Source organism: Ovis aries, chromosome 4 (assembly GCF_016772045.2).
Source record: "Ovis aries strain OAR_USU_Benz2616 breed Rambouillet chromosome 4, ARS-UI_Ramb_v3.0, whole genome shotgun sequence".
In the NCBI taxonomy this organism is placed as follows: Eukaryota; Metazoa; Chordata; class Mammalia; order Artiodactyla; family Bovidae; genus Ovis; species Ovis aries.
Window position 1 is genome coordinate 94,818,764 of NC_056057.1, and position 26,314 is coordinate 94,845,077.

Sequence of the window (26,314 nt, forward strand, 5' to 3'; positions counted from 1 at the left end):
GGGGCACAGATTGATTTTCACAAGGTAAATATACCCGTGTAACTGGTACCAGATCAAGAAATAGAACATCACCAGTGTCCCAGAAGTCCTCATCAAGCTTCTTCCAGTCCCAAGCCTGGAGTGGGAGGGGTGGGGAGCATTTTTTTGCTTGTCACTAGGACTTAGGGGTTCTGTTGGCATTTAGTAGGCAGGTTCTAGGGATGCCAAATGTCCTGCAGTACATGGGACAGTTCTGCACAAAGAATGGTCCCGCCCAAATGCCTGGCTGAGAAATGCTGTGCCTGATGGAACTGAGCAGTCATGGCCTGCAGCGTGGCCAAGAGAGATGGTTTAGGCCCAGGGAACAGGGATGCAGCTGGGTCTGTGGGTCAAGGTGAGGAAGGGTCTTCACTGCAATGTATCCACACTGTGGCTACACCCCCAGGCCTCCGGAACGCCCCCCGCTGCTGGGCAGTGATCCAGCCCCTACTGTGTGCTGTGTACATGCCTAAGTGTGAGAACGACCGGGTGGAGCTGCCCAGCCGTACCCTCTGCCAGGCCACCCGCGGCCCCTGTGCCATCGTGGAGAGGGAGCGGGGCTGGCCCGACTTCCTGCGCTGCACCCCCGACCACTTCCCTGAGGGCTGCCCGGTGAGTGCTCCGCAGGGCTGGGCTGGGGCTGAGCTGGGCATGGGGACAAGGCCCAGCAGGGGCAGGGAAGCTCAGAGCCTAATGAGCTGAAAGATCCCAAGTCGTGGGCTCAGCGAGCCACAGACCCAAACCAAAACTGGGCCAGTCCATCAGGGATTATCTTGTCTAGTTATAAAACATTTTTGAGCACCCACTTTGTTACACAGTGGGGAGTTACAGGAGTCATGAGTGACAAACCTATTCTCAGAAAGTTTATCGTTTATTTAGGAAGTCAAGGCTTGCACATGTGAAACGCAAGAGACACCAAGACAGGGATGGGATCTAGTTCTGGGGTGAAGGAGAGCACATTAATAATAATAATAGTAATCATTATTTATTACTGTCCACATACATTTTAAACATCTTACATTTATTTATTTATTCACTTAACCCTTAGATCACACCATGAAGTAAGTACTGCTCTCCGATCAGGAAACAGCTAACGGGGAGGTCACATAACTTGCCCTAGGCTATGTGGTCCCTGAGCCGCAAGGCTGGGATTCAGATGCTGGAAGGTTGTCTACAGCACCTGCGCTTTCAGCCTCTCTGCCATGCTAACCCTGCACCTCCTATTAAACCAAAGGTCACCTCGAGCCTACTGCTTTCCATTGTATTGTCTTCTCCCCTTGCCAGAATGAGGTGCAGAACATCAAGTTCAACAGTTCCGGCCAATGCGAGGCTCCCTTGGTTCGGACTGACAACCCCAAGAGCTGGTATGAGGATGTGGAGGGCTGTGGGATCCAGTGTCAGAACCCGCTCTTCACCGAGGCTGAGCACCAGGACATGCACAGCTACATCGCGGCCTTTGGGGCTGTCACGGGCCTCTGCACACTCTTCACCCTGGTCAGTGGAGGGCAGGCCCCGGGTGGAGGGCCGAGGGAGAGGTGGAGGCCCGGGACCCTCAGGCTGCTGTGAAGCAGGGAGGGAGCCAGTTGTCCGTGGGAGGCTGGACTCTGGGAATCTGGGGGAGGAGAACTTGACAGGGGTCTTCAGGGAAGGGTGGTGATTAGAGGGGTGGGGAGTTCCGATAAGAGTGGCAGAACAGCCCTAACCCTATGGAACGGGCCTCTCTTCTCTCTTCTAGGCCACATTTGTGGCTGACTGGCGGAACTCCAATCGCTACCCCGCCGTCATCCTCTTCTATGTCAATGCATGTTTCTTCGTGGGCAGCATTGGCTGGCTGGCCCAGTTCATGGATGGGGCCCGCCGGGAGATCGTCTGCCGTGCTGATGGCACCATGAGGCTCGGGGAGCCCACGTAGGTGTCCTGGGTTCCCAGAGGCAAGGGCGAGGGGAAGAGGCTGATGCCCATTTTCCACAAAAGGGGCAGGTTGGACTGGAAATGGAGATTTTCACCGTGGGATTCAGCTCTGCCTTGCTGCACCCAAGGTCTTCAGCACTAGAGCCTGGACCATTCACATCTTCTGTATCCTCTTCACTTCTGACCCGAGCCCGGTCTCCAAGCCCTGACTCCTAGAAGAACCTTCAGACCTTAGAAGCCAGGAGTCTGGGGACCACAGGGCCAGAGGGGGGGAGACTTGGTAGATGGAATACAGAATGAGTGCCCCAAGTGACACCCCACTTGTCTGCACAGCTCCAATGAGACCCTGTCCTGCGTCATCATCTTTGTCATCGTGTACTACGCCCTGATGGCCGGCGTCGTCTGGTTTGTGGTCCTCACCTACGCCTGGCACACTTCCTTCAAAGCCCTGGGGACCACCTACCAGCCTCTCTCGGGCAAGACTTCGTATTTCCACCTGCTCACGTGGTCACTCCCCTTTGTCCTCACTGTGGCAATCCTCGCCGTCGCCCAGGTCTAGTGACTGGTGCGGGGTGGGGACCCGTGTGGGGTGGACTTGGGTGAGGGAGAAAGCGACCAACTCTATCCCCCTACCCCTTCTTCCTGCAGGTGGACGGGGACTCTGTGAGCGGCATCTGTTTTGTGGGCTATAAGAACTACCGATACCGTGCTGGTTTCGTGCTGGCCCCCATTGGCCTGGTGCTCATCGTGGGAGGTTACTTCCTCATCCGAGGTGAGTGAGGACTGGGCTGAGCACCTGCTCTGTGTAAGCAGGAGCCAGGAGCTGCCAGCTCTGCTGCCTTTGAGGCAGGACCTCAGCTGGCTCACTGGGGCCTTGCGGCAAAGGGGCAGGACAGATACAGCACCACAGACAGACACAGCGCCACGACACTTGGTGTGGGGCAGCACCTTTGTTTGGCCAGAAAAATGCTGCCTTCCATCCGGCCTTGTGTGAGGGCTAATGGCTTGCTGAGTGGAGCTTGGGCTGGGTCCCTACCCCTGCTCAGCTCTGACCAGATGCCCTTGCGAGATAAACACCTTGAGTAACCTACCTCGTCCACGTGGGCCAGCTGGGGGCCTTCCATCGTGTGTGTGCCCTGAATTTATATACACGCTCAGTGTCTGGAGCTTGGTTTCTCAGCTCCTTTCTGCCCACAGTGCACACACACGCAGAGTTTTGACAACACACACAGATTCTGTTTCCTCATTTCCCTGTTTTAATCTGCCGCCTCCACAATGAGCCTCCGTGTCTGAGCTCATTTTTGTTGAGTGTTCTCTGTAAACTTCAGTTTCCTCCCCCAGTTCCTGTTCAGCCCACCTTGTTTCCATCTCCTTGGCAGTGGCTGGGCCTCTGATGTGTGTTTTGTATCTGTGTGCTCCTGTGCGGTAGCCACCAGCCACGTGTGTTGAAACTAGTCCAGGTTGAGACGTGTCATAGCATAAAATACAAACTGCACTTCAAAGACTCGAGCACACACAGAAGTAAACTGTCTCATTAACAGCTTGTTATATGGATTACACGTTGAAATGATAATGTCGTAGACAATGATTTATTGTTTTTAAGGTGTATTGAAGTTAATTTCATTTGTGTCCTTTTACTTTTTGAAGGTGGCTTCTAGAAAATTTGAGATTATGAGTTGTTGTGCAGTTGTGCAGTCATGTCTGACTCTTTGTGACCCCATGGACTGCAGCATGCCAGGCTTCCCTGTCCTTCACTATCTCCCAGAGTTTGCCCAGACTCATGTCCATTGAGTTGATGATGCCATCCAGCCATCTCTGGAAAATTTGACATTATAAGTGTGGCTCACATTATATTTCTCTTGGACAGCACTGTCCTGGGGTCTCTTCTTTGGCCTTTTTCATCATAATAACTTTGACCCACGGCCTTTCTTGGGGAGGCTGGACCGGGAGTGAGGCATCTTTGGTCTCCACTGTCTGCCTGCCCTGCTCCAGTCTTTCCTGTCCATAGCATGTCTGCCACCAGCTGCCCTCCAGTGTCTCCAGTTCCTCCAGCTTTAAATCAGCACAAGAGTCATCAGACCTGGGACTCCAGGACCATAGGACCCTCCTAGAATGCCACACACACATCCCTCCCAGAAGAGTGGTCTGGCCCCCACTAATGTCTGCCATTTCCCTTATGTTCAGGAGTCATGACCCTGTTCTCCATCAAGAGCAACCACCCTGGGCTGCTGAGCGAGAAGGCAGCCAGCAAGATCAATGAGACCATGCTGCGTCTGGGTGAGTGGGTCAGTCCATCACCACGCCCACTGGGGAAGGGTATTGGAGGCTGAAGTTAGCAGTTAGCAGCCAGGGGGCAAGACTAGGCTCTGTGTGTGTGTGTGTGTGTGTGGTGTGTGTGTGTGGTGTGTGTGGTGTGTGTGTGTGTGTGTTGGCGGTGATGCTGGTGGTAGCAGCTCAAAAGGGAAGGTACCTTCCTTCTCAGTTGGAAGAATTCAAGTTCATGTCAACACTTGAGGCCTATTTAGAGCCCTTAACTGCCTCTAATTTCTTACCTTATTTTGGAGAAAACGATTCTTTTGTATGTTTTATTGACGTGTACTTGAATCACAATGTTAATTTCTAGTGTATAGAAAAGTGACTCAGATATATATATCTATAGATAGATACTTTTTCATATTCTTTTCACTATGGTTTATCACAGGATATTGAATATAGTTCCCTATGCTATACAGTAGGACCTTGTTTATCTATTTTATATAGACTAGTTTCTCTCTGCTAATCCCAAACTCCTGATTTACCCATGCCCCACTTCCCCCACCTTGGTAACCATAAGTTTGTAGAAAAAACAGTTCTTAAACTGACCCCAGCACGAAGTCATCCCAGAGTCTTTCAGGCCCGTGTGGGGTGAACACCCTCCTCCCTACTGCTGCTCCCACACCTGGGATGGGTGACGCCCTGCCCCACCCCTGACCCTCCACAGGCATTTTTGGCTTCCTGGCCTTTGGCTTTGTGCTCATCACCTTCAGCTGCCACTTCTACGACTTCTTCAACCAGGCTGAGTGGGAGCGCAGCTTCCGGGACTACGTGCTGTGAGTGGGGGACTGAGGACCTGCAGTGGTGGGCACTGGAGACCCCTCTCTGCGGTCCAGCAGGGGTCTGTTAGGTTCCAACCTCAGAGGGTGAGAGAAACTGCTCGTCTTGCTCTGGGTGCTCACACTGTTAGTTGCTCTGTAATCTGCAGACATGACCAACAGCCCTGGGGTCGCTGCCCAGCTCCGCCCTTCCCTCTCATCCCCAAGGCTGCCTGGCTGGTGCGCTTGTAACTGTTAAGCCGTTGTATGTTTTGGCTTCTCCCCACCTCTTGTGTTGGCCACAGATCTCGCTTTTTCTCATGGACTCTTTACAGAGCGTATTGCAAATTGCTGCACAGAAATAGTATTGCTCGACAACAGGTTAACAGCCCATTAATGCTTTCTGGGTTTGCCTGTGCTTTTTTTGTGTCACTTGATGATAAATCTGCGAGGGTAAGGCATCTCAGCTACTTCAAGAAGTACAGTCCATACTGATACCAGGAATAGGAGTTAAAATGCTCATTAAAATCCTGAGTGCTTCTTGGGATTTCCATGGTGGTCCAGTGGCTAAGACTCCGTGCCCCCAATGAAGGGGCCTGAATTGGATCCTTAGTCAGGGAACTGACTGCAACATGCTGGCTCCCACATGCTGCAACTAAGACCCTTCGAAGTCAAATAAATAAATAAATATATTTTTAGAATCCTGAGTGCTTCGGACTTTTCCTTAAAGGCTCCAGCTTCCAGTGTGTGGGCAGACCTGATGCCTGGGTCCCTCCCCCAGAAATTTGATTTCATTGAATGGGGTGTGGCCCAAACATCACGAGTCATTAAAAGCTCCCAGGTGACTCTAATGATCACCTAGGATTGCAAATCATTGATGTGGGCTTCACTCTTTCTAGTGTTGGGATTGATTGTCTGGGCAACCACCAGGGAGACTCAGAAAGCTTCACCCGTCTACTACCTCTTGCCACAGATGCCAGGCCAATGTGACCATCGGGCTGCCCACCAAGAAGCCCATCCCTGACTGTGAGATCAAGAACCGCCCCAGCCTCCTGGTGGAGAAGATCAACCTATTTGCCATGTTTGGAACTGGCATTTCCATGAGCACCTGGGTCTGGACCAAGGCCACGCTGCTCATCTGGAGGCGCACCTGGTGCAGGTGGGGTCAGCAGCAGCCCGTCCTGACCTGGCTGCCTCGTTCTCTCAGCCTCAGCATCCTGTAGGCTCGGTCAGGTCTCACAAGTCCCGGCGCAGCCTTGAGCAGGTGTGATTTCTAAGGGGCCTAGCAGCCGAAAGCGGCCTTTCCTGTGGCTCACCACTGCCCCCTGGTGACACCTCGTGTCCTTGCGAGGATGGGCCAAGGGCTGCGCCTTCGTGTCTTCTAAGAGAGGAGTGATTTGAGAGCTGGGCACAGGAGCCCTGCATTCTAGCCTCCCTTTTTGGCAGAGAAGGCCTCTACTCTTCAGGGCCCTTGAGGCCCACTGGAGGCTCCTTTCCTGGAGGGAATGGATTTTCTGGTCTTCTGCAAGATTTGAGGGGAAGCGGCTGCTCCTCCATGCTCCCTGCCCCATCTTTCTGCCCTCAGGTTGACGGGGCAGAGTGATGATGAACCCAAACGGATCAAGAAGAGCAAGATGATTGCCAAGGCCTTCTCCAAGCGGCGGGAGCTGCTGCAGAACCCAGGCCAGGAGCTCTCCTTCAGCATGCACACCGTCTCCCACGACGGGCCTGTGGGTGAGCTTCCACTCTGTTCTCCTCTGGAGCACGTTCCCAGTTCCCTTCCAGGCTGGTGTGGCTTCATGGTCTGTTTGCAAGGCTGTGAGGAATGGCGCTCCTTCTTCTGTTCACATACTCCTTCTTCTCCAACCCCCCACCCCCATCCCCCCCCACCACTCCATCCCAGGCCACTCTCCCCTCTCTGTTTCTGCCCCTGGGTCTGCTTGCTGATGATTTGGTTCCAAAGGACTCATCTCCCTCACCTTTAACCATCTTCTGCAGCTATTCTCCCTGGGCTGCAGGAAGTCAGGTTTCGGGCACTGGGTTTCTGGCGTCCCCTCAGGCCCCCATGCCCTTCAGACTGGGGATGGGTAGAGATCTGGCTGTGCCCACCAGGGTGGGCTTTCTTTGCTAAATTGAGTGGGAGCCAAGGGCTGGGGGAAGGTGACTGGTACCGAATATGGAAGGAGCAGTCACAGTGAGGGCCTGGGCAGTCATGGCACCTCGCCCTTTCCTTCCATCCCCACAGCGGGCTTGGCCTTTGACCTCAATGAGCCCTCAGCTGACGTGTCCTCTGCCTGGGCCCAGCACGTCACCAAGATGGTGGCCCGGAGAGGCGCCATACTGCCCCAGGATGTGTCTGTCACCCCAGTGGCAACGCCAGGTATGGGTTTCCACTCTTGTAGGAAGATGGGGGATGTTGAGGCTGGAAGAAAGTCCTGGGAGTGGAGTGCCAGGAGCTGCTGGCAGGGGAGAGGGAGGGGAAGGCTTTGGAGAACAATGGCATGGGTCTCCGGCTCCAAGAGCAGAGGCCCGGGGAGAGAAGGTGCCACGCGCACAGAGCTTAGAGTCCCAGGCTCCTGTTCTCTCTCCCACCGTCAGTGCCCCCGGAGGAAAAAGCCAACCTGTGGCTGGTTGAGGCAGAGATCTCCCCGGAGCTGGAGAAGCGCCTGGGCCGGAAGAAGAAGCGGAGGAAGAGGAAGAAAGAGGTGTGCCCGCTAGTGCCACCCCCGGAGCTTCACCTCCCCGCCCTGGGCCCTGCCCCCGCCCCTAGTGCAGTCCCTCGGCTGCCGCAGCTGCCCCGACAGAAGTGCCTGGTGGCTGCAGGCGCCTGGGGACCTGGGGAATCCTGCCGACCTGGAGCCTGGACCCTGGTCTCCAACCCCTTCTGCCCAGAGCCCAGCGCCCCAGCCCCTGTGGCCTGGGTGCAGGGCCGCCGGCAGGGACTGGGGCCCGTTCACTCCCGCACCAACCTGATGGAGGCGGAACTCATGGATGCAGACTCCGACTTCTGAGCCTGAAGAGTAGGACCTGCAACGAAAGGAGGAACAAATACCGTTCGGAGAATTTTCTTCCTCCCTGAGAGTGCTTCTCTCCAGGATCTCATCTTCCCGAGCACCTGAGGGCCCAGTGCCTTCCCGGGAGAGTTCAGTGTGGACGGCTCACGGCACCAGGACTGCAGGAAGGAGCCCTGACATCTCCACGGATAGGCCTCACTGGGGCAGGGCCCTGGAGGTTAGGGTCCTTGATTCTGCCCCACCTGGCTGGCAGTGTCAGGCTCCAGCGGGCTCATGGGTATGCAGAGCTCCTAGTGTGGCGGTAAAGGTGCAAGCAAGGCTGCATGGGCTTGCATGCATACTTGCATGGGCTGCGGTGGCCAGCCCCTGTCTGGCAGATGAGGGCTGGCTGCCCTTGTTTGTGCCAATGGGTGCCCTTCCCTGGCACTCTCAAACCAAAAGTGTTCATTGAGTCATTATCCCTTTGTCCACCTGAGGACAGAGCTCCTTTCTCCCCTTTCCGGTTGGTTGTGGGGCTGGGAGTATTTACTCCCATAGGGGCAGTAACCTCTCTTAAAAGTGTCCAGCTGGCTCCACCGTAGGCCAGTAACTCACCCTGGGTGTTGTGGCACCCTCCTTTCCCCTTTCCCGTTTCGGTTCAACCAGGCCAGCCTCTTCCTGTTTCCTGTTTGTTGATTAGGACGCAGAGTTGCAGCATTTTCCACCCTGCCCCCACGCCCTACCCCTTTACCGCTGGACTCCATCTCCAGGTGAGAGGTTTGGTTCAGCCATAGAGCCTGGCATGGTGGAGAAGCTGCAAGTGATGGGAAGCCTCTGGGCCTCAGAGAGATGCATGCTATCCTCTGACTGAGGAACTACCCTTGGGAAGCTGCTGACATTTCAGCCAGGCAGGAACGCTTCCTTCAACTTCCATAGTCGGCGAGTGAAGAGGTTCCCACCTCTCATTACCCCCATCCAAGGCCCCAGTGTCAAGAACCAGACAGCAGGGAGGTTTAGCAGCTGGCTGGGTTCCAGATCAGAGGGTAGGGATAAGGAGACAAAATATAAACAGTAAATAAAAGGTTTTTGTATAATCTATTGATGTGCTTCTTTCCATAGGCCCTGTCTTGACCCACTTACCTGGTCATGATCTCATTTGTCCTTCACTTCCTCTGCAAACTATTCTGCAAGGCCAAGAGCTCAGTTCTAATGAGGTCACCACTGACAGATGTCAGGCCGATGTCAGCTTAATGTGCTGGCTGTCCTTCCTGGCCAGTTGGTTCTATATATGGACAAAGGCTCTGGCCACAGCTGCCTCACTGCGCATTGATCATGAGATGAATGAGCAAGGACATGCAGCTTGTCCCTGCAGTGATGACACTTGCAGAAAGCAAGATTCCCCTGCTGGGGAGTATAGGTGGGCATGGAGCCTCATGGCAATCCCAGGCCCCCTCTGGGAACCTCTTGCCTCTACAAGGATGTCTGTGGGACCAGGTGCATTCGCATCCACAGCTTCCTCCCCTTGGGCTGTCAGAGAAATTCAGGCTTCTCTGAGGGAAGCCTGCTACTTCCATTTCCTCCAGAAAGATGTCAGTAGAAAACTGGGAACTGGACTCAGGATTCTGTGGAAGAGAGGGTGGAGGAAAGGGGGTGGTACCCACAGATGACTCAGGGTATTGTGCAGTATTAAGTGTGCTTGTTTATGGGTGTCGCTCAAGTGATGGGCACACAAGCAATTTGCCCAGAGCCAGATTCCAAAGGAAGAGGAAAGGGAACTAACACTGGTTATCTACCATGTACTTTACATGTGTATAAGGATAATGATGATGATGATGATAACAATAAGGGCTAATTCTTATTAAATGCTTGCTAGCTCTAAGCACTTCGGATCTCTTTAACCTGTTGAATCTCACAACAGACCTCAGAGGCACTGTAAACACCCCCAAGACACTTAGGTACAGAAAAGTTCAAAAGTTTGCCTGAGAGAAAGTGAGTGCTGGGATTCTATCAGAGCCATCTGGCTCCAGAGTCACTGGTTCTTGGCCTCTGCACTCTGAGTGCTGTGCTTGTGCTTAGTCATGCAATCATGTATGACTCTTTGCAACCCCATGGACTATACCAAGCCAGACTCCTCTGTCCATGGGATTCTCCAGGCAAGAAGACTGGAGCGGGTTACCACGCCTTCTTCCAGGGGATCTTCCCAACCCAGGGATTGAACCCAGATCTCTCACATTGCAAGCGGATTCTTTACCGTCTGAGCTACCAGGGAAGTCCCTGCACTCTGCTGCCTCTCCTTTAATTCGGAAGAGGCAGAGGAACTATTTTTCTGTAGCAACAAACTTCAGAGAAGCAAAATGACTTGCCCACAACCTCATAGCTAGTAAGAAACACACTGGGCCCAGGGCCTTCCTGACTCTGCAGTCCAGACTTTCAGCTCTTAGGTCTGATTTTTGGTTATTCTTCCTATCCAGATTGCCCATGCTGTGTTCCCTCTGGTCTCCCCACATCCCCTTGTGCTTGCCCACCTTGCTTATTCTTGCCATCACTGCTCTTCTCAACAGTAGAGCTAATTTCTTTCTTTTTAATTGAAGCATAGTTGATTTACAATGTTGTGAGTTTCAGGTGTACAGCAAAATGATTCAGTTACATATATTTTTCAGATTCTTTTCCATTATAGATTATTATAAGATATTGAATATAGTTCTCTGTGCTACATAGTAGGTCCTTGTTGTTTATATTTAATAGTGGATTTTATATATAATCCCAAACTCCTAATTTATCCTTCCCTGCCTTTCCCCTTTGGTAATCATAAATTTGTCTGTGAGTCTATTCCTGTTTTGTAAGTAAGTTCATTTGTATCTTTTTTTTTTTGTATTCCACAAGTGATATCATATGATATTTGTCTTTCTCTGAGTTACTTAATAGGATAATCTCTAGGTCTCACCACCTCACATTCCCACCAACTGTATAGAAGGGTTCCCTTTTCTTCACATTCTCCAGCATCTATTATTTATAGACTTTTTTTTTGGCCACACCCATGGCTTGCAGGCTCTTAGTTCCCCTATCAGGGATCCAACCTGGGTTCCAGCAGTGGAAATGCCAAGTCCTAACCACTGATCTGCCAGGGAATTCCCTATTTGTAAGGTTTGTGTGTGTGTGTGTGTGATGACTGGTGTGAGGTGATACTTCATTGTAGTTTTTATGTTCATTTCTCTAATAATTAGCAGTGTTGAGCATCTTGTGTCTTCATCTTGGCCATCTGTATGTCTTTAGTAGTAGAGCTATTTTTAAACCTTATCCATGCATGCATGCATGCTAAGTTGCTTCAGTCATGTCCGACTCTGTGGGACGTTATGGACAGCAGCCCACCAGGCTCCCCTGTCCACAGGATTCTCCAGGCAAGAATACAGGAGTGGGTTGCCATTTCCTTCTCCCAAAGCAGTATTCAAAACAATAACAATGATCAGTGTTGTCTAATGAACTTTTTTGAAACAAGGGGAAATGTTAAATGATTTTCTATCTCCATGTACATCCCCTCCATCTCTTCTTTCTTTAGTTGTGTTATAATGGTGTGTTGGAGGAGTTTATTCTGGGTTTTAAAAAGCTGAGAAATGTAACCTGTCTGTGGAGGCTGATAGACTGTGACCACTAGAGGACACCATGAGCCTACCTTTTGTGAACGCTGGCCAGGCAGCTGTTGGAAATCTGAAATTTTGTGGACACTCCCACAGACCAGTTGTATATTTTAGTATTTTTATAGGAGTGCAAAATCTTGTGACTGAGCCACAGTGGCCACTTTCTTACCAAAACCCTTGAGTTAGACTCCTGAAAGAAACTTCTCAGGGCCCAAGAGAAACTTGGTTTGGGGGACTCCCTGTGGCTGTCCTGTTGTCCTGAGGTCAACATGTCTTCACCCCTCACGTTGGCTCTGCCCTCAACAGCTCAACTGGGTCCCCCTTACCCCTCTCAAACTCACTCATCCAACTTACCAGGTTGTAAGACCTGCCTCTGTCAGTCCCAGAATCTTGTAAGCAGTATGTTCACTGCTCCAACCCTTCCTCTGCCTGTGTATGACTCTTTTTTTTTTTTCTGAGAAATTGAAAAGACACAGAAAAGCACAAGGAACAACCTACTAAACATCCATATTCCCAATACTCAGAAATAAATGTTAAAATGTAAAAAAAAAACTTTAAAAAGTTACCATATTTTCTTCCAATCTACATTCATGAAGAAATAAAGTAAAACAGATTTAGCTAAGTCCTCTTTGACCAACACCCCTATTCCATTTTTCTTCCCACTTTCCCTTTCCTCAATCAAAAATCAACTGTCTGCATTTAGTGGGTTTTCTTTCAGTCCATTTTTATATTTTCATATGTGCAAATGAAGCTATGCATTCATAAACCATATACTGCTTTTATAGCTTTTTAATTTTTAAATTATATTTTTTTATTGAAGTATAGTTGATTTACAGTATTATATTGATTTCCGGTGTCCAGCACTACTGGAGTGGGTTGACATTTCCTTCTCCAGGGGAACTTCCTGACCCAGGATAAAACCCAGGTGTCCTGTATTGCAGGTGGATTCTTTACCAACTGAGCCACCAGGGAAACCCCACAATGATTCGTATTTTTATAGATTACTCTCCATTTAAAGTTACTACAAAATAATGTCTATAATTCCCTGTTCTGTACAATAGAGTTTTGCCTGCTTTTAAAGTTTGAATTTTCATCTCAGTTATATGCATGATATAGTTTGAAAAGTCAAATAGTTCTACATCTTTCCAATATGGAGAATAAGGACTAAGCTCTTTTTCACTCTACCTACTAGGAGGAAAGAAGAGGTGGAGTGGGGAGGAGTCAGTAGTGACAGTTTTGAAAGCTGGAAAGCAAATGAGTGATATTTAATTTGACAGACTTGAAAAACTAAAAGTTTTAGCCAGCAATAGGGAAAACTTATATTGCAGCACCCCTAAAAGCTTCTGAATTGTAGGCAGCAGGTACTTCAGAAGGTAGAAATGAAAGCAGGAGGATTGGTCTCTGACTCCCTGTCTAACTCTGAACATTCTGATGACTGCCCTTCCCAAATCTGGATGGTTGTCAGCTCATTCTCTAGAGAAGGCAAACAGAGGGTCTGCAGCACTTGAAGACAGTATCTTCTGGCTTCCTGAAGTTCATTTTAAGAAGTTCATTATCTTTCTATTGAGTTTTTGTAAAAATGCTCCTTGACCCCCCTCCAGACATTTGAAGGATTGTCTCTTTGTCCCCAGAATTTTGAAATTTAACAGTGATGTATATGGGGACTTCCTTGACAGTCCAGTGGTTAACACTCCCACTGTAGAGGGTGTGGGTTCGATCCTTGATCAGGGATACTTCATGCCACATGGCCCAGCCAAAAAAAAAAAAAAACAACCAAACAAAAAAACAATGATGTATGTTAACGCAGGTCTATTTTCATCCATTGGGTTGGGCACCTAGTGGCCCCTTTCATTATGGAAATTTTCATTTTTCAGCTTTGGGAAAATTTTTGAGTTATTTCTTTGATGATTCTTCCCTCCCCCACCTCTAGTTCTTTGTTATCCTTCTGGCACTCGTATTATTTGGTCTTCTTGGACTGATCCTCTAATTCATTTTCTTTTCTATTTTTTTTTTTTAATTAGAGAAAAAAATGTATTGAAGATCTGAAAAACAATTCATAAGAGATTGACTTTTCCAGAAAACTGAGGCTATGAAATCCATTGAACCTATCATGTTAAAATGTGCATTAGACACAACTAACACAAAGTTGTAAATCAACTATACTTCAAAAACAGAAAAAAGAAAGAAGCCACCATTATTCAACAATCTGAGAAAGATACCTGCATCTTTCCTATTTTTAATTTTTTCCTTTTTTTGGGTGGGGGCAGTCAGTGCAGCTTGTGGGATCTTAGTTCCCCAATCAGGGATTGAACGAGGGTCCTCAGCAGTGAAAGCGCAGAGTCCTAACCAGTAGACCACCAAGGAATTCCTAATTTCTCCCTCTTTTTATTTATTTTTAAATATTTTCTGTTAGTATGCTTTCATTTTAAAGGTCTCATGTTTGTTTTCTGAATGTTCACTTCTTGAAACAGCATGTTCTTTCACAAATACAATATCTTAAGTCTCTGAGGATATTAATGAGTTTTGAGGGGGTCATGATTTCTTCTTGATGCATAGCCTCTGTTTTCTCCCAGTTGTTTTCTTCTGTTTGCTTATGTTGGTCTCTGTCTTCCATATTAAAGGTTTTCTTTTTATTTCTGGTGACTTTATCTGCTCATACTAAGAGTGTGGCCCTAAGTAGTTCTCTGGAAACTCTGCGAATATAGGTGTGGTCTTCACTAAGGGTGATTTGCTGGCCTATTTCCTTGGGGGAACTCTCAAGGTTTATCTTCAGGTTTTCTCTATTGGCCTGGTCAGATGCCTTAAAGAAGTTCTTCCAGTCTCCTGCATGGAAGATACATTTCTGCCTGTCAGGGTCTGGAAGCTGAATGAGCCAGGTGAAGGAAGAAGTTCTGTAGTCTAATTAGTTCAGGTCAGTTCAGTCGCTCAGTCATGTCCAACTCTTTGTGACCCCATGGAGTGCAGCTCGCCAGGCTTCTCTGTCCATCACCAACTCCTGAAGCTTGCTCAAACTCATGTCCATTGAGTTGGTGATGCCATCCAACCATCTCATCCTCTGTGGTCCCCTTCTCCTCCTGCCTTTAATCTTTCCTAGCATCAGGGTCTTCTCCAATGAGTCGGTTCTTCCCATCAGGTGGCCAAAGTACTGGAGTTTCAGCTTCAACATCAGTCCTTCCAGTGAATATTCAGGACTGATTTCCTTTAGGATGGACTGGTTGGATCTCCTTGCAGTCCAAGGGGTTCTCAAGAGTCTTCTCCAACACCACAATTCAAAAACATCAATTCTTCAGCGCTCAGCTTTCTTTATAGTCCAGCTTTCACATCTGGACTACATGAGTACTGGAAAAACCATAGCTTTGACTAGATGGACCACTATTGGCAAAGTAATGTCTCTGCTTTGTAATATGCTGATTAGATTGGTCATAGCTTTTCTTCTAAGGAGCAAGTGTCTTTAATTTCATGGGTACAGTCACCATCTGCAGTGATTTTCGAGCCCCCCCCAAATAAAGTCTCACTGTTTCCATTGTTTCCCCATCTAGAAGTGATGGGACCAGATGCCATGATCTTAGTTTTTTGAATGTTGAGTTTTAAGCCAACTTTTTCACTCTCCTCTTTCAGTTTCAAGAGGCTGTTTAGTTTGTCTTTGCTTCCTGCCATAAGGGTGGTGTCATCTGCATATCTGAGGTTTTTTATATTTCTCCCAGCAATCTTGATTCCAGCTTGTGCTTCATCCAACCCGGCATTTCGCATGATGTACTCTGTATATAAGTTAAATAAGCAGGGTGCCAATATACAGCTTTGGTGTACTCTACCATAAACTAAATAGTTCATAAACCTGCGCTTAGTCATCTGTTTTCATTATAGTATTTCCACCTTCATCTGTGCCTAGTGTCCCTCAGTAATAAGATGGAGGAAGCAACTGTGTAGGACGAAGTTGAGAATGGGTGAGGAATGTGCCCTTATGCGTGGCCTCAAGCAGAGGATTGTGCCTGGATAAAGAAAGGATGAATATCAGTTTCTTTCCAGTGCTCCAACTTCTTATGTTTTGTAACCACATCCCATTGAAAAATTAGTTCATTCCCTCAGTAATCAAGTCTAGTGGCCCTCCAGGTAGGCAGCTGCTGCCTAAGAGCTTCAACACACGCCAGGTGGCTGCACCACAGCTCCCTTGTGCATTAGGGGGAAGAAAGAAATCAGTTACAGAGCTGCTAATCTCTTCTCCGACAGCTGGGGGATGAAGCTCTGAGCTGGTTCTTTATAACAGGAAGGAAATTCTGAAAGCCAGAGTGTGATGAGAAAGCTTAAGAAGCCGTCGTGTCTGGTGGACTTGTCGGCTTTGTGGAAATGGCAGTGCTCAGATGCCTTCTAACTCAGTGTTACATACAAAGTTTGAAGGCCAGGATACAAAAGATTCAATTCAGGGTAGGACAACTCCACAAATGAACATATTTCCAAGATAGCAATAGCACTGGGAAGGAGATCAGGGCAGGTGATTTCTCCCTCTCCTTTTTGTCAGGGAAAAAATAATCACTCCATATCTAGATGTCCAATGGCCTTCTGGGGTTGTCAGGGCTATCACTTACTCTCTAAACAACCATAAACCATAAGATCCCCTTTGCTTCAGTTTCTCTGAGAACAGAGAAGAAATGACCTACCCTATAATCTGTCAGAGTCAACTGTATTTTAATATATTATTTTTTTCAAGTATTCTTTACATAGTTAAAATCTAATAGAACGTGCAATTTGTCTCCTGCTTTTTAACTTATTTTATCACAAGCATTATTTCCCTTTATCATTAAAAAAAAAAGTTCTTGGCCAACTTAATTTTTTAAAGGTTGTAGCCATTCCCCTGGGCTCCCTCCCTGGTAGCTCAGTGGTAAAGAATCTGCCTGTCAAGGTAGGAGATACAGGTGCAAGCCCTGGGTTAGGAATATCCCCTGGAGTAGGAAATGGCAACCCACTCCACTATTCTTGCCTAGGAAATCCCATGGACAGAGGAACATGATGGCCTACAATCCATAGGGTCGCAAAAGAGTTGGGACATGACTTAGCAACTAAACAACAACCATTCCCCTATTGTTGGACATTAGTTTCAGATACCTTGTCATAAATGCCTTTAGGTTTACACCTTTTAAAATAAATTTTAAATTTAAAAATAATACAGAAAAATACAAAGTAAAAAAAACCAAAAAACTCACCCCAAATCCCATCACTTAAGGAAATCACTATTCGTATTTTAGTTAGTATTCCTCTTTGCTGATATACTTATCTGAATTTTACATTATATCCCTGAAACCGAGCAAGACTCTGTGGGACCCTCTTTGGGACAAAAGCTCTTCTGAGTCCTCTGTTTCTTGTTTGTAATTTAAAAAAAAAAAAAAAGAAGACTTTAATCTTTTAGGTATTCCCCAAATTCCAAACAGCAGGCTCAAGCATTTAATAGGACAATAGAGTCACAGGACTCATAGTTCCTTCTGAAGAGATATAGATAATAATCTGATACTTATCTCTGAGCTCCTCTACAGAACCTAAAACCCCCTACCCAGGCAGATGATGGTGACCGCATACATGTGACCACAAGTATGTGTACCCTAGACACCTTGGAACCAGAAGGTTGAGATTCCCCAGACATCCAGACATCATCCAACCAATCAGAATAGTCACACATTGGCAGCCCTCACCCCAAATTTTGTTTGACATCTGGGTTTGGGTTTTCTTGAGCACTAGCTCCCTCTTGTGCCTGGCACTCTGTAATAAACCTTTCTGTGCTCCCAACTCTGACATTTTGGTTTATTTTACCTCTTTGTGCCACTGGCATGCAAACTTAGGTTGGACATCTATGAGAATTCACAGAATGGAAATTCCCTGGTGGTTGGGTGGTTAGGACTCACTACTTTCACTGCTGAAGGCCCCGGGTTCAATTCCTGAACTAAGATCCTACAAGCTGAATGGAGGGGCAAAGAGAAAAAGGAGAAGAAAGAAAAAGAGAATTAACAGGGCAAAAGAATTAAGCTTAAGGCAACGTGTAATTCTTTTGTCGTTGTTGTTTAGTCGTTAAGTGGTGTCTGACTCTTTAGCCTAAAAATTTCCTACCTAGTAATATCGAACTTCTATTTTTTTGGACTGATAGTAAACTCTAAGCCCAGAATGTTCTAGAAATCACCACAGCACATAAGGTCTTATTTTATTCTTTCTAAAAACAAAGCCATTAAAGTTCAGAAAGGTGTTAGGGTTCCCTTTCACTGAGGCAGAAAAATCAAGTCACTTTCAGCCTGAGGCCTGCGCTCTCCCCACGTGATGCCGCTTTTCCTTTAAACGCCTGCTTACGTGATCTTAGACTAGCACACGGGGAGGAAATGTACACTGTCAGGGTAGAGAGCCCTTTCTTCCCCCACCTTCGCAGGCGGAGGGTTTCTAGCGTTGTCTCCTCGGAAGCCCCAGTTCCTCTGGAGACTCTTTCTCATGTCCTTTGTCGTGTCACCCGTTCTCACTCCTTTCCGTTAGTCGCCTGGACTAGAGCTCCACTAGTACTACAGAATCCCGCTAGCCGGAAGGCGACAGGGACTACAATTCCCAGGGGGCATCACGGCCCCGCCCTCGGCAGCGCGCAGTGCTGGTCGGGGGCTGAGGTCCCACGGTGTTGTCGCCGCGTGCGGCCCTGAACAAGCGCACTACAGGTTCCGTGGCACCACGCGCGGGAGCTAGCCGGGTCGGGCGGGGCGGGTCGGGTTGCGCGGGGCGGGGCGGGGCGGGGCGGGGTGGGGAGGGAGAGGCCGGGCTGGCTGGAGAGTTGGCGGGCGGGCAGAGGAAGGGGGTGGGAGCGGAGGCGATGGAGGGGAGGAGTGGGGGAATGGGGGAGGGAAGGGGAAGGGAGGCGGGAGGCGGGGCCGAGCCGGAGCTAGAGTCTGAGCCGGCGGTTGCAGTGGAGGCGGTGATGTCGGTGCAGGTCGTGTCAGCAGCTGCTGCCGCGAAGGTGCCTGAGGTGGAGCTGAAGGACCTGAGCCCCTCCGAGGCGGAGCCGCAGCTGGGACTGAGCACAGCGGCCGGGAGCGCCATGGCCCCCCCAGCGGGCGGCGGGGACCCTGAAGCTCCAGCTCCGGCCGCGGAGCGGCCCCCGGCCCCCGGTCCGGGATCCGGGCCCGCAGCGGCTCTCAGCCCGGCCGCTGGGAAAGTGCCTCAGGCGTCGGCCATGAAGCGGAGCGACCCTCATCACCAGCATCAGAGGCACCGCGACGGCGGCGAAGCCCTGGTCAGCCCCGACGGCACCGTCACCGAGGCGCCGCGCACAGTCAAGAAGGTATTGGGGCCGGGCTGCCTCTTTCGGAGAGGGAGGGAGGTGGGGAACCGCAGATCCTCTCGGCGCGGCGGCACCACTCTCCACGCCCTCCCTTCTGATGCTGGAAGTAGAGACATCTCTTTTCCCCTTAAACCCGCTCTCTCAGAGATGCCCCCACACGGGCCCCAGTGCTGGGGGGCGAAGACTCCAGGTGGTACGGCCGTACTTCGCTGGGAATAACATGGAGGTAGCGCCCTTCCTTACTACTTGGAATAGGCTGGGAGAGGAGAGGCACCTCGTATTACACCTTTCTGTACTCCTAACCTACTCCCGTGTGTATTTTCCAGACTGTCGGGGAGAAGACCCCGATGGTGTAGAAAAGCTTTACTGCTTCTGAGAGTTCACCCAGTAATAAGGGTTGAAAGAGCTTTTCCGTTTGGACATCTTTTCTGTAAGGAGTAGTTACCTCGCGTTGAGATCCTCAGTTGTCTGGTTTCTGTACAGAAGATGACTCTCTGCCTTTCTGTGGCCAGGCGCTTCCATCTAGCAGTACTGATGCCGTGCCCTTCATTCCACATACTGCAAGATCCTTAGGTTTTCTCTGAAAGTAGAAGGGTAATAGGGTAATGGAGAGATTCACTCCACTCTTCTCTTTGAGGTTTGTCCTCTCAGCTCAGTAGTTGATCACCAGGATTGTTAGACTGTGTATAAAGAGAATGATTGTTTTTATTGGTTCTTTTATTATGGTCCGTAAGTATTAGGAAGAAATGCTTCTACTTTTGGGAAAGGCGATCACTGTCAGATTTTGCTAAGCTGCCAGCTTCTTTCAGATAGTTTTGAAGAGGCAGTAGTCTCAGAACACCAAGGAGTAGATAGATGTGCCTGAATGTTTGATATTCTCAGTATTATCCTTGCAATGGCTGTCTGTGGTGTCTGTCCTCTCAGAAAGCAAATCAGTACAGAGAAAAATGGCAAATATTGCAAAAACAAGTTGTGGATTATCGCTATAATTTCTGAGGTAGTATGCGAACATAGTGATATACTGGGTTTTTCGTTTTGTGAATGATTTATCAGAAAAGCAAGAAAGTGATGTGAAATCTGCACTGTGCAGGACTCAGCTGAGTTGAAACCTTGTATCCAGCCTAACTTTTGATTGTAATAGCCCCCTTATTAAGGTGTAAATCAGAAAACTCTTGCATTCTAATTACTAAAATATAGTGATAAGGTCAGAAGCAAGACTAAAGGAATTTGTTTAATGATGCTTTAGGACAGTGTCTTTCTTGTTTGCATAATGAAACTCCTCTGGGCAGAATTATTGGGGGAAAGAGACGTAGCATGGGCACCATGGCTTCCCTTGTGGCTCAGCTGGTAAAGAATCTGCCTGTAATGCGGGAGACCCTGATACAATTCCTGGGTCGGGAAGATACCATGGAGAAGGGATAGGCTTCCCACTCCAGTATTCTTGGGCGTCCCTGGTGGCTCAGCCGGTAAAGAATACACTTGTGATGCGGAAGACTTGGGTTCAATCCCTGGGCTGGGAAGATCCCCCAGAGAAGAAAACAGCTACCCACCCCAGTATCTTGGCCTGGAGAATTCCATGGACTATACAGTCCATGGGGTCGCAAAGAGATGGACATAACTGAGTGACTTTAATACATTCAAACACACATGAGCACCAAAGCTGGTAGTACCTAGATATGAGTCTGGAAATCTGAAACATTTGTAATAGTTGAGTTGCTTTATAACTTTGGCCAAATTCTGTGATTAAGGGTCTTTTTGTGTAAAATGTACAGATTAAGTCTCGAGTATAATAGTGTTCAACAAATTGCCTTTATTTATTTGACCTTGCCATGCAGCTTGTGAGATCTTTAGTTTACCAGGAATTGAATGCTGGGTCCTAGCAGTGAAAGCTCAGAGTTCTAACCACTGGACTGTCAAGGAGTTCCCCAACAAATGGCCTCTAGAACATGGGATTTACCGTCCAGCAGACCTGGGTTTGAATCCTAGTACCCCTATGAGCTAGCTTTTGGGTAATTTCTAAATTCTCTGAGTCTTAGTTGTCTCTTTTACAAAATGAGGTTGAAGCTTAGAAATATTTGTAGAGGACTTACTGTTGAACTTGGCACATATAATAAGGGCTTAAATTATTGCCATTGATAAGAGTTGATTTTATTTTTTTCTTCCTCCAATCATGGTTTAAGTGCACCACCATGGCTTCCTTTAAAAGATATATACAATTCAATGGCTTCTATGTAAAGCAGTGAACAACACGACAGGCCAGCATATCAGCCTGTTTTTCCTAATGCTAGATGTGTTTCTTGACCATTTTCCTTGTTGCTGAACCACCTTCTTCCTGTTTTTCCAGCATTAAAATGTGGGTCCCATGATTCTAGATTTACTCAGCAGCCTCAAGGCTGTGAGAGACAGGGCTGAGCTTGCCTTACAATGTTAATTGCAACCAAAAAACAGCTCCTCCACTGGAAGTTAAACAGGCGAAACTCTGGGCGAGGGTGCAGCCTTGTGACACAACTGCAGGCATTTCTGAGCGGCTTTTGGGGGTAGAACCTTTAACTTTCTTGACATTGAAGTAGCTCAACTAAAACAAGTGCACGAGACTGACCTTTCTTAAAGCTGAAAGTCACCCTCTCCAAGGGACTGCAGTGTGATTTTGATTTGTTGAACCTTTCTTGATTGTTTTTTTAGTTTATTTAAATAATCATTCTGACCTTCACTCCCTTTTGCTTTTATTTAGTGTAGGGAGGGACTGGAGGTACTAAGGATTGAAACAGCTGCCTTTGACCATGTAATTGATGACTGTTGCTCTCATTTTTTACCTGTCACATACAAGCTTATTTATCTTAAGCTTATTTCCCTCCACTGATGGTTTCTCTTACTCTATTTGCGTATCTGTCATTAGTTTTCTTAGTGCCATTACTCTGTTCAGTCACAGGAGGGAAATAAACTTTTTTATAAGAGTCAGAATTCCCAAGTGCAGCATTTAGTAAGAGTGAACATATGGTGTGCAGGTTACTCAGTCCTGTCTTATCTTTGGCATCTACCTCAATCCTGTAACTTGTGGTGCTCTAGGGACAGATCTTGTCACCATGGCTGTCATATATTTGTATATAATGTCTTTCTTTGTAAGTGAACTCAACAAACCAAACATCTCTGTAAGAAGTGATCTGTGAAATAGGATGATACGGTCCACCGTCAATGCAATAGAAATATTTGAGAGGATGTCTTTCCCTTGTTCTTGAAAATGGGGTAATAGGAATGTCATACCACAGTAGAGAAAGCAATGTGGGAGAGAGTTTATTTCAGAAAAGGTAAAACTTTCTGATGATAAATCTGTGAGCTTAAGAACCGCAACTAGTTTGTGCTTACATCAATATCAGTAATGACCATGTTCAAGCAGATTCTTTTTTTTTTGGCAAGGGAATCCATCTTGTGCTGGCTTTGTTGCTGTTAGCAGAGAATGAGTTCAGCCATGCTAGCACCTTCTTGTCCTGAATTCTTTAAGCTCTTTATTTGGTTAATTATGGATTACTAAAATGGAACCTTTTGGATATAGTCATGGGAATGCAAGAGCAGTTTTGTTCCTTTTGCCAGTTAGGAAAATACAGCCTTGCAGAATGTTCAGTAAGGCAGTTGGCAGATTGACCCTAATAACAGTTACCATTAATTGGCCCTTTCTTTTTTTTTTTTCTAATTGGCCCTTTCTATGCCAGGAATTGTTATCAGCATTTTTCTAATCCTGACAGCTACACAATGAGATATAAGTGGCATTATCTCCATTTCACAGATAAGGAAATGAGGTCCAGAGAAGGCAAAGTGCCTTGATCAAGGTTATACATCTAGAGGGGGGCAGAGGTAGGACTTGAAATCCCTGTTTTAAGCCTTTGTTTCCAAAGCCCATTTCTTTTTATTATGCCACACTGACTCTAACTTCTTAGTTGCTGAGTTTTGGCTTTCTCTCAGAAGTCTTTCAAAATACTCAGTGAACTCTAAGGTATGTCTCTCTGATTTAAGACTTTCAGTTCAGTTCAGTTCAGTCGCTCAGTCATGTCCGACTCTTTGCAACCCCATGAATCGCAGCACACCAGGCCTCCCTGTCCATCACCAACTCCCAGAGTTCACTCAAACTCATGTCCATTGAGTCGGTGATGCCATCCAGCCATCTCATCCTTGGTCGTCCCCTTCTCCTCCTGCCCCCAATCCCTCCCAGCATCAGGGTCTTTTCCAATGAGTCAACTCTTCACATGAGGCGGCCAAAGTATTAGAGTTTCAGCCTTCAGTCCTTCCAGTGAACATCCAGGACTGATCTCCTTTAGGATGGACTGGTTGGATCTCCCTGCAGTCCAAGGGACTCTCAACAGTCTTCTCCAGCACCACAGTTCAAAAGCATCAATTCTTCGGGTCTCAGCTTTCTTCACAGTCCAACTCTCACATCCATACATGACCACTGGAAAAACCATAGCCTTGACGAGATGGACCTTTGTTGGCAAAATAATGTCCCTGCTCTTTCATATGCTGTCTAGGTTGGTCATAACTTTCCTTCCAAGGATAAGCATCTTTTAATTTCATGGCTGAAATCACCATCTGCAGTGATTTTGGAGCCCCCCAAAATAAAGACTGACACTGTTTCCACTGTCTCCCCATCTATTTCCCATGAAATGATGGGACCAGATGCCATGATCTTAGTTTTCTGAATGTTGAGCTTTAAGCCAACTTTTTCACTCTCCTCTTTCACTTTCATCAAGAGGCTTTTTAGCTCCTCTTTACTTTCTGCCATAAGGGTGGTGTCATGTGCATATCTGAGGTTATTGATATTTCTCCTGGCCGTCTTGATTCCAGCTTGTGCTTCCTCCAGCCCAGCGTTTCTCATGATGTACTCTGCATATAAGTTAAATAAGCAGGGTGACAACATGCAGCCTTGACGTACTCCTTTTCCTATTTGGAACCAGTTTGTTGTTCCATATCCAGTTCTAACTGTTGCTTCTTGACCTGCATATGGGTTTCTCAAGAGGTAGGTCAGGTGGTCTGGTATTCCCATCTCTTTCAGAATTTTCCACAGTTTATTGTGACCCACACAGTCAAGGGCTTTGGCATAGTCAATAAAGCAGAAATAGATGTTTTTCTGGAACTCTCTTGCTTTTTCCATGATCCAGCGGATGTTGGCAATTTGATCTCTGGTTCCTCTGCCTTTTCTAAAACCAGCTTGAACATCTGGAAGTTCACAGTTCATGTATTGCTGAAACCTGGCTTAGATCATCCTAAGTAAAGAGTAAAACCAAAGTAAAGAGGACCTGAGTCAGGGCTTTAGGAAGAGGATGGAAAAAAATTGTACAAATGTAGAATCTCAAACAATTATAAAATTATGAGAGTGGGAGAAGAGGATCTTATATGTGTGTATAAAAAAGTGTTTCAAGATCAATGATGTGTTTTCACATTAATAATTGAGTGATAATTACAGAGATGTATTCCTATTTTTAAAGTTATGAGTAAATCAGGAGTGCTAAAGGACTATGCTCCTCTTTCCTGTCCAGCTAACATTTTCCTTGTTCTTTAAGACTCACCTTCTTTATGAATTGATCTGTAATGAAACATTTTGAAAATTAAAAGGGGAAGCATACTGTTATATATTCCTGCTGTGTCCCAGGCATTGTATTAGAGCTTTACACATACTATTTTATTTAAGAGCTGTCAGAAATAGGTTGTATTATCCTTGTTTTACTAAGGAAACTGAGAGTTGAAGAGATTTTGTGTCAAAGTTATACATTTAGTAACTGATATGAGCCAACAGAACTCTAATCTGTTTGACTCTCATGCCCAAATTCCATTGCTTTTCAGTTGAAGTGTTTCTCTGTTTAAAGCTTAGACTGCACTTTTAAATCTTAGTTAATTGTATATTTTTGTGAATTTTCTGTTATTTCACCAACAGGCCATTTCTTTTTATTTACTGAGTTTGTTTAATGATCTACCATATATCTATGTCAACATTTATGAATTTTCTGACAAGGCAGCCTATATTTTGTATTAGTGTAATTTCTGAAGTCTACTTTTCCTGGGAAAGATTGAATATTAAGAGCTGTTTCAGGAGGTTGTTCAGAGCTGAAGTTGCAGTTGTGTATTTAATGTCTTGAGGAAGACGACTTAGGTCCTAGTGTCCAGTTAATAGAAGAAATGGAGAGTTCCTTGAAAAGGGAGTTAGTCTTTGTCATTTCCTTGAAAGTGTTCCCTTCCCCACAGTAAAAGGAAAAAAAAAATAGGAAGAGATTTGTTGGGATTTTCATTCAGAGTTTGTTCTTTCTTGGTAGTCCTAGGTAGTCCTTGTTTAAATAATTCAGAGAGGGACAACTGACGTGGATGGGAGAATAGTGTATCTTGGCATCTGCCCCAGTCCACCCTCCACCACTGTGTTCAGGTGGTATGCAGAATTACAGGAGCTAAGATTCCACTCCCCCAATAAGAGGTTTAGTTAGCTTGATCAGGTTTCTATGGAATTTGTAGGAGCTTTTTACAGTCTGAATGACCTATGGCCCCAGATTTGATGAGAGCTGAGCAGAGGAGAAGGCAGTGGGCTTCTATAATAGTTGTAAGTAAAACTACTTTGATTAAATTAAATCACTGAAGCCAAATGACGTGTATGATTTTCAGTCATACACTTCTGGAACTGTATTCTGCCACAGTTCAGTTAGCCATTTTCCCTCTTGGATACTGTGTTAATAGCTGGTGATTTCCTATTCTTTATTTCTTTCCCCTTGACAGGAGTCTATCAGTAGAAATGGATTGGTTTGGAGCACCTGGTTCTTCTTAGTTTATAACTTAAATTATGGAAGGGTATAAACTTAAAATAAGGGAGTATATAAAGGTCCTTGATTGGCTAGTTGAGTTTCTCTTTTCCTTAAAGCCATTCTGAATACTACAAAGCTTTCACTGAAAGTTAAGTACGCTGACACTTAAACTGGCTTCATCTTCCCTATAGATTTATCTCCTACTGTGCTCCAATGTGTATCCTTCTATTCATTCTAAAAGATTTGATTTGATATTGTTGACTACCTTTTCTTGGAAACTTTTATCAGCTTCAGTTATAACTCATTTACAGCTACCATTTACTGAATATTTACTCTCTTCTAGGTATCTATCTCATCTCATTTAATCCTCATAATGACCATCAGATGAATATTGTTAGAAAACAATATTATTATTCTACAGATTAGAAAATGCAGGCTCAAAGAGAGTGATTAACTTGCCCAGGGCTTTGCCAGTCCTTGATGCCTTTGGGATTAGTGAGATGAATCACTGCCCACAGCAGTAGTGGGAGGCTTTGCCACTCTGCCAGCCCCTTACTTTTCTGATTAAACTCCCGGTGAAACCTGCTTAAGTTACTCCACCTGGGCTACTGAGATT

The 26,314-nt window shown here is 46.8% G+C and overlaps 2 protein-coding genes across 8 annotated transcripts in view; both read left to right on the forward strand.

Moving 5' to 3' along the window:
* Positions 1-9,087, forward strand: part of SMO (smoothened, frizzled class receptor) — a 28,277-nt gene extending 19,190 nt beyond the window's left edge. For both annotated transcript variants that reach the window (XM_027968796.3, XM_042248811.2), the window contains exons 2-12: positions 425-630; positions 1,303-1,512; positions 1,754-1,926; positions 2,263-2,482; positions 2,578-2,701; positions 4,114-4,206; positions 4,910-5,018; positions 5,974-6,159; positions 6,586-6,734; positions 7,246-7,380; positions 7,599-9,087. In XM_027968796.3, coding sequence (XP_027824597.1) covers positions 425-630; positions 1,303-1,512; positions 1,754-1,926; positions 2,263-2,482; positions 2,578-2,701; positions 4,114-4,206; positions 4,910-5,018; positions 5,974-6,159; positions 6,586-6,734; positions 7,246-7,380; positions 7,599-8,011 — 2,018 coding nt within the window. In that variant the 3' untranslated portion in view covers positions 8,012-9,087. The remainder of the gene's footprint in view (positions 1-424; positions 631-1,302; positions 1,513-1,753; positions 1,927-2,262; positions 2,483-2,577; positions 2,702-4,113; positions 4,207-4,909; positions 5,019-5,973; positions 6,160-6,585; positions 6,735-7,245; positions 7,381-7,598) is intronic.
* A 9,441-nt stretch (positions 9,088-18,528) lies between these two features.
* AHCYL2 (adenosylhomocysteinase like 2) overlaps positions 18,529-26,314 on the forward strand; it is a 188,652-nt gene continuing 180,866 nt past the window's right edge. For 4 of the 6 annotated variants that reach the window (XM_060415120.1, XM_015095379.3, XM_060415121.1 and 1 more), the window contains exon 1: positions 18,529-18,925. In XM_060415120.1, coding sequence (XP_060271103.1) covers positions 18,563-18,925 — 363 coding nt within the window. In that variant the 5' untranslated portion in view covers positions 18,529-18,562. The remainder of the gene's footprint in view (positions 18,926-26,314) is intronic. The other 2 variants (XM_060415127.1, XM_060415126.1) reach the window with 1 other exon arrangement.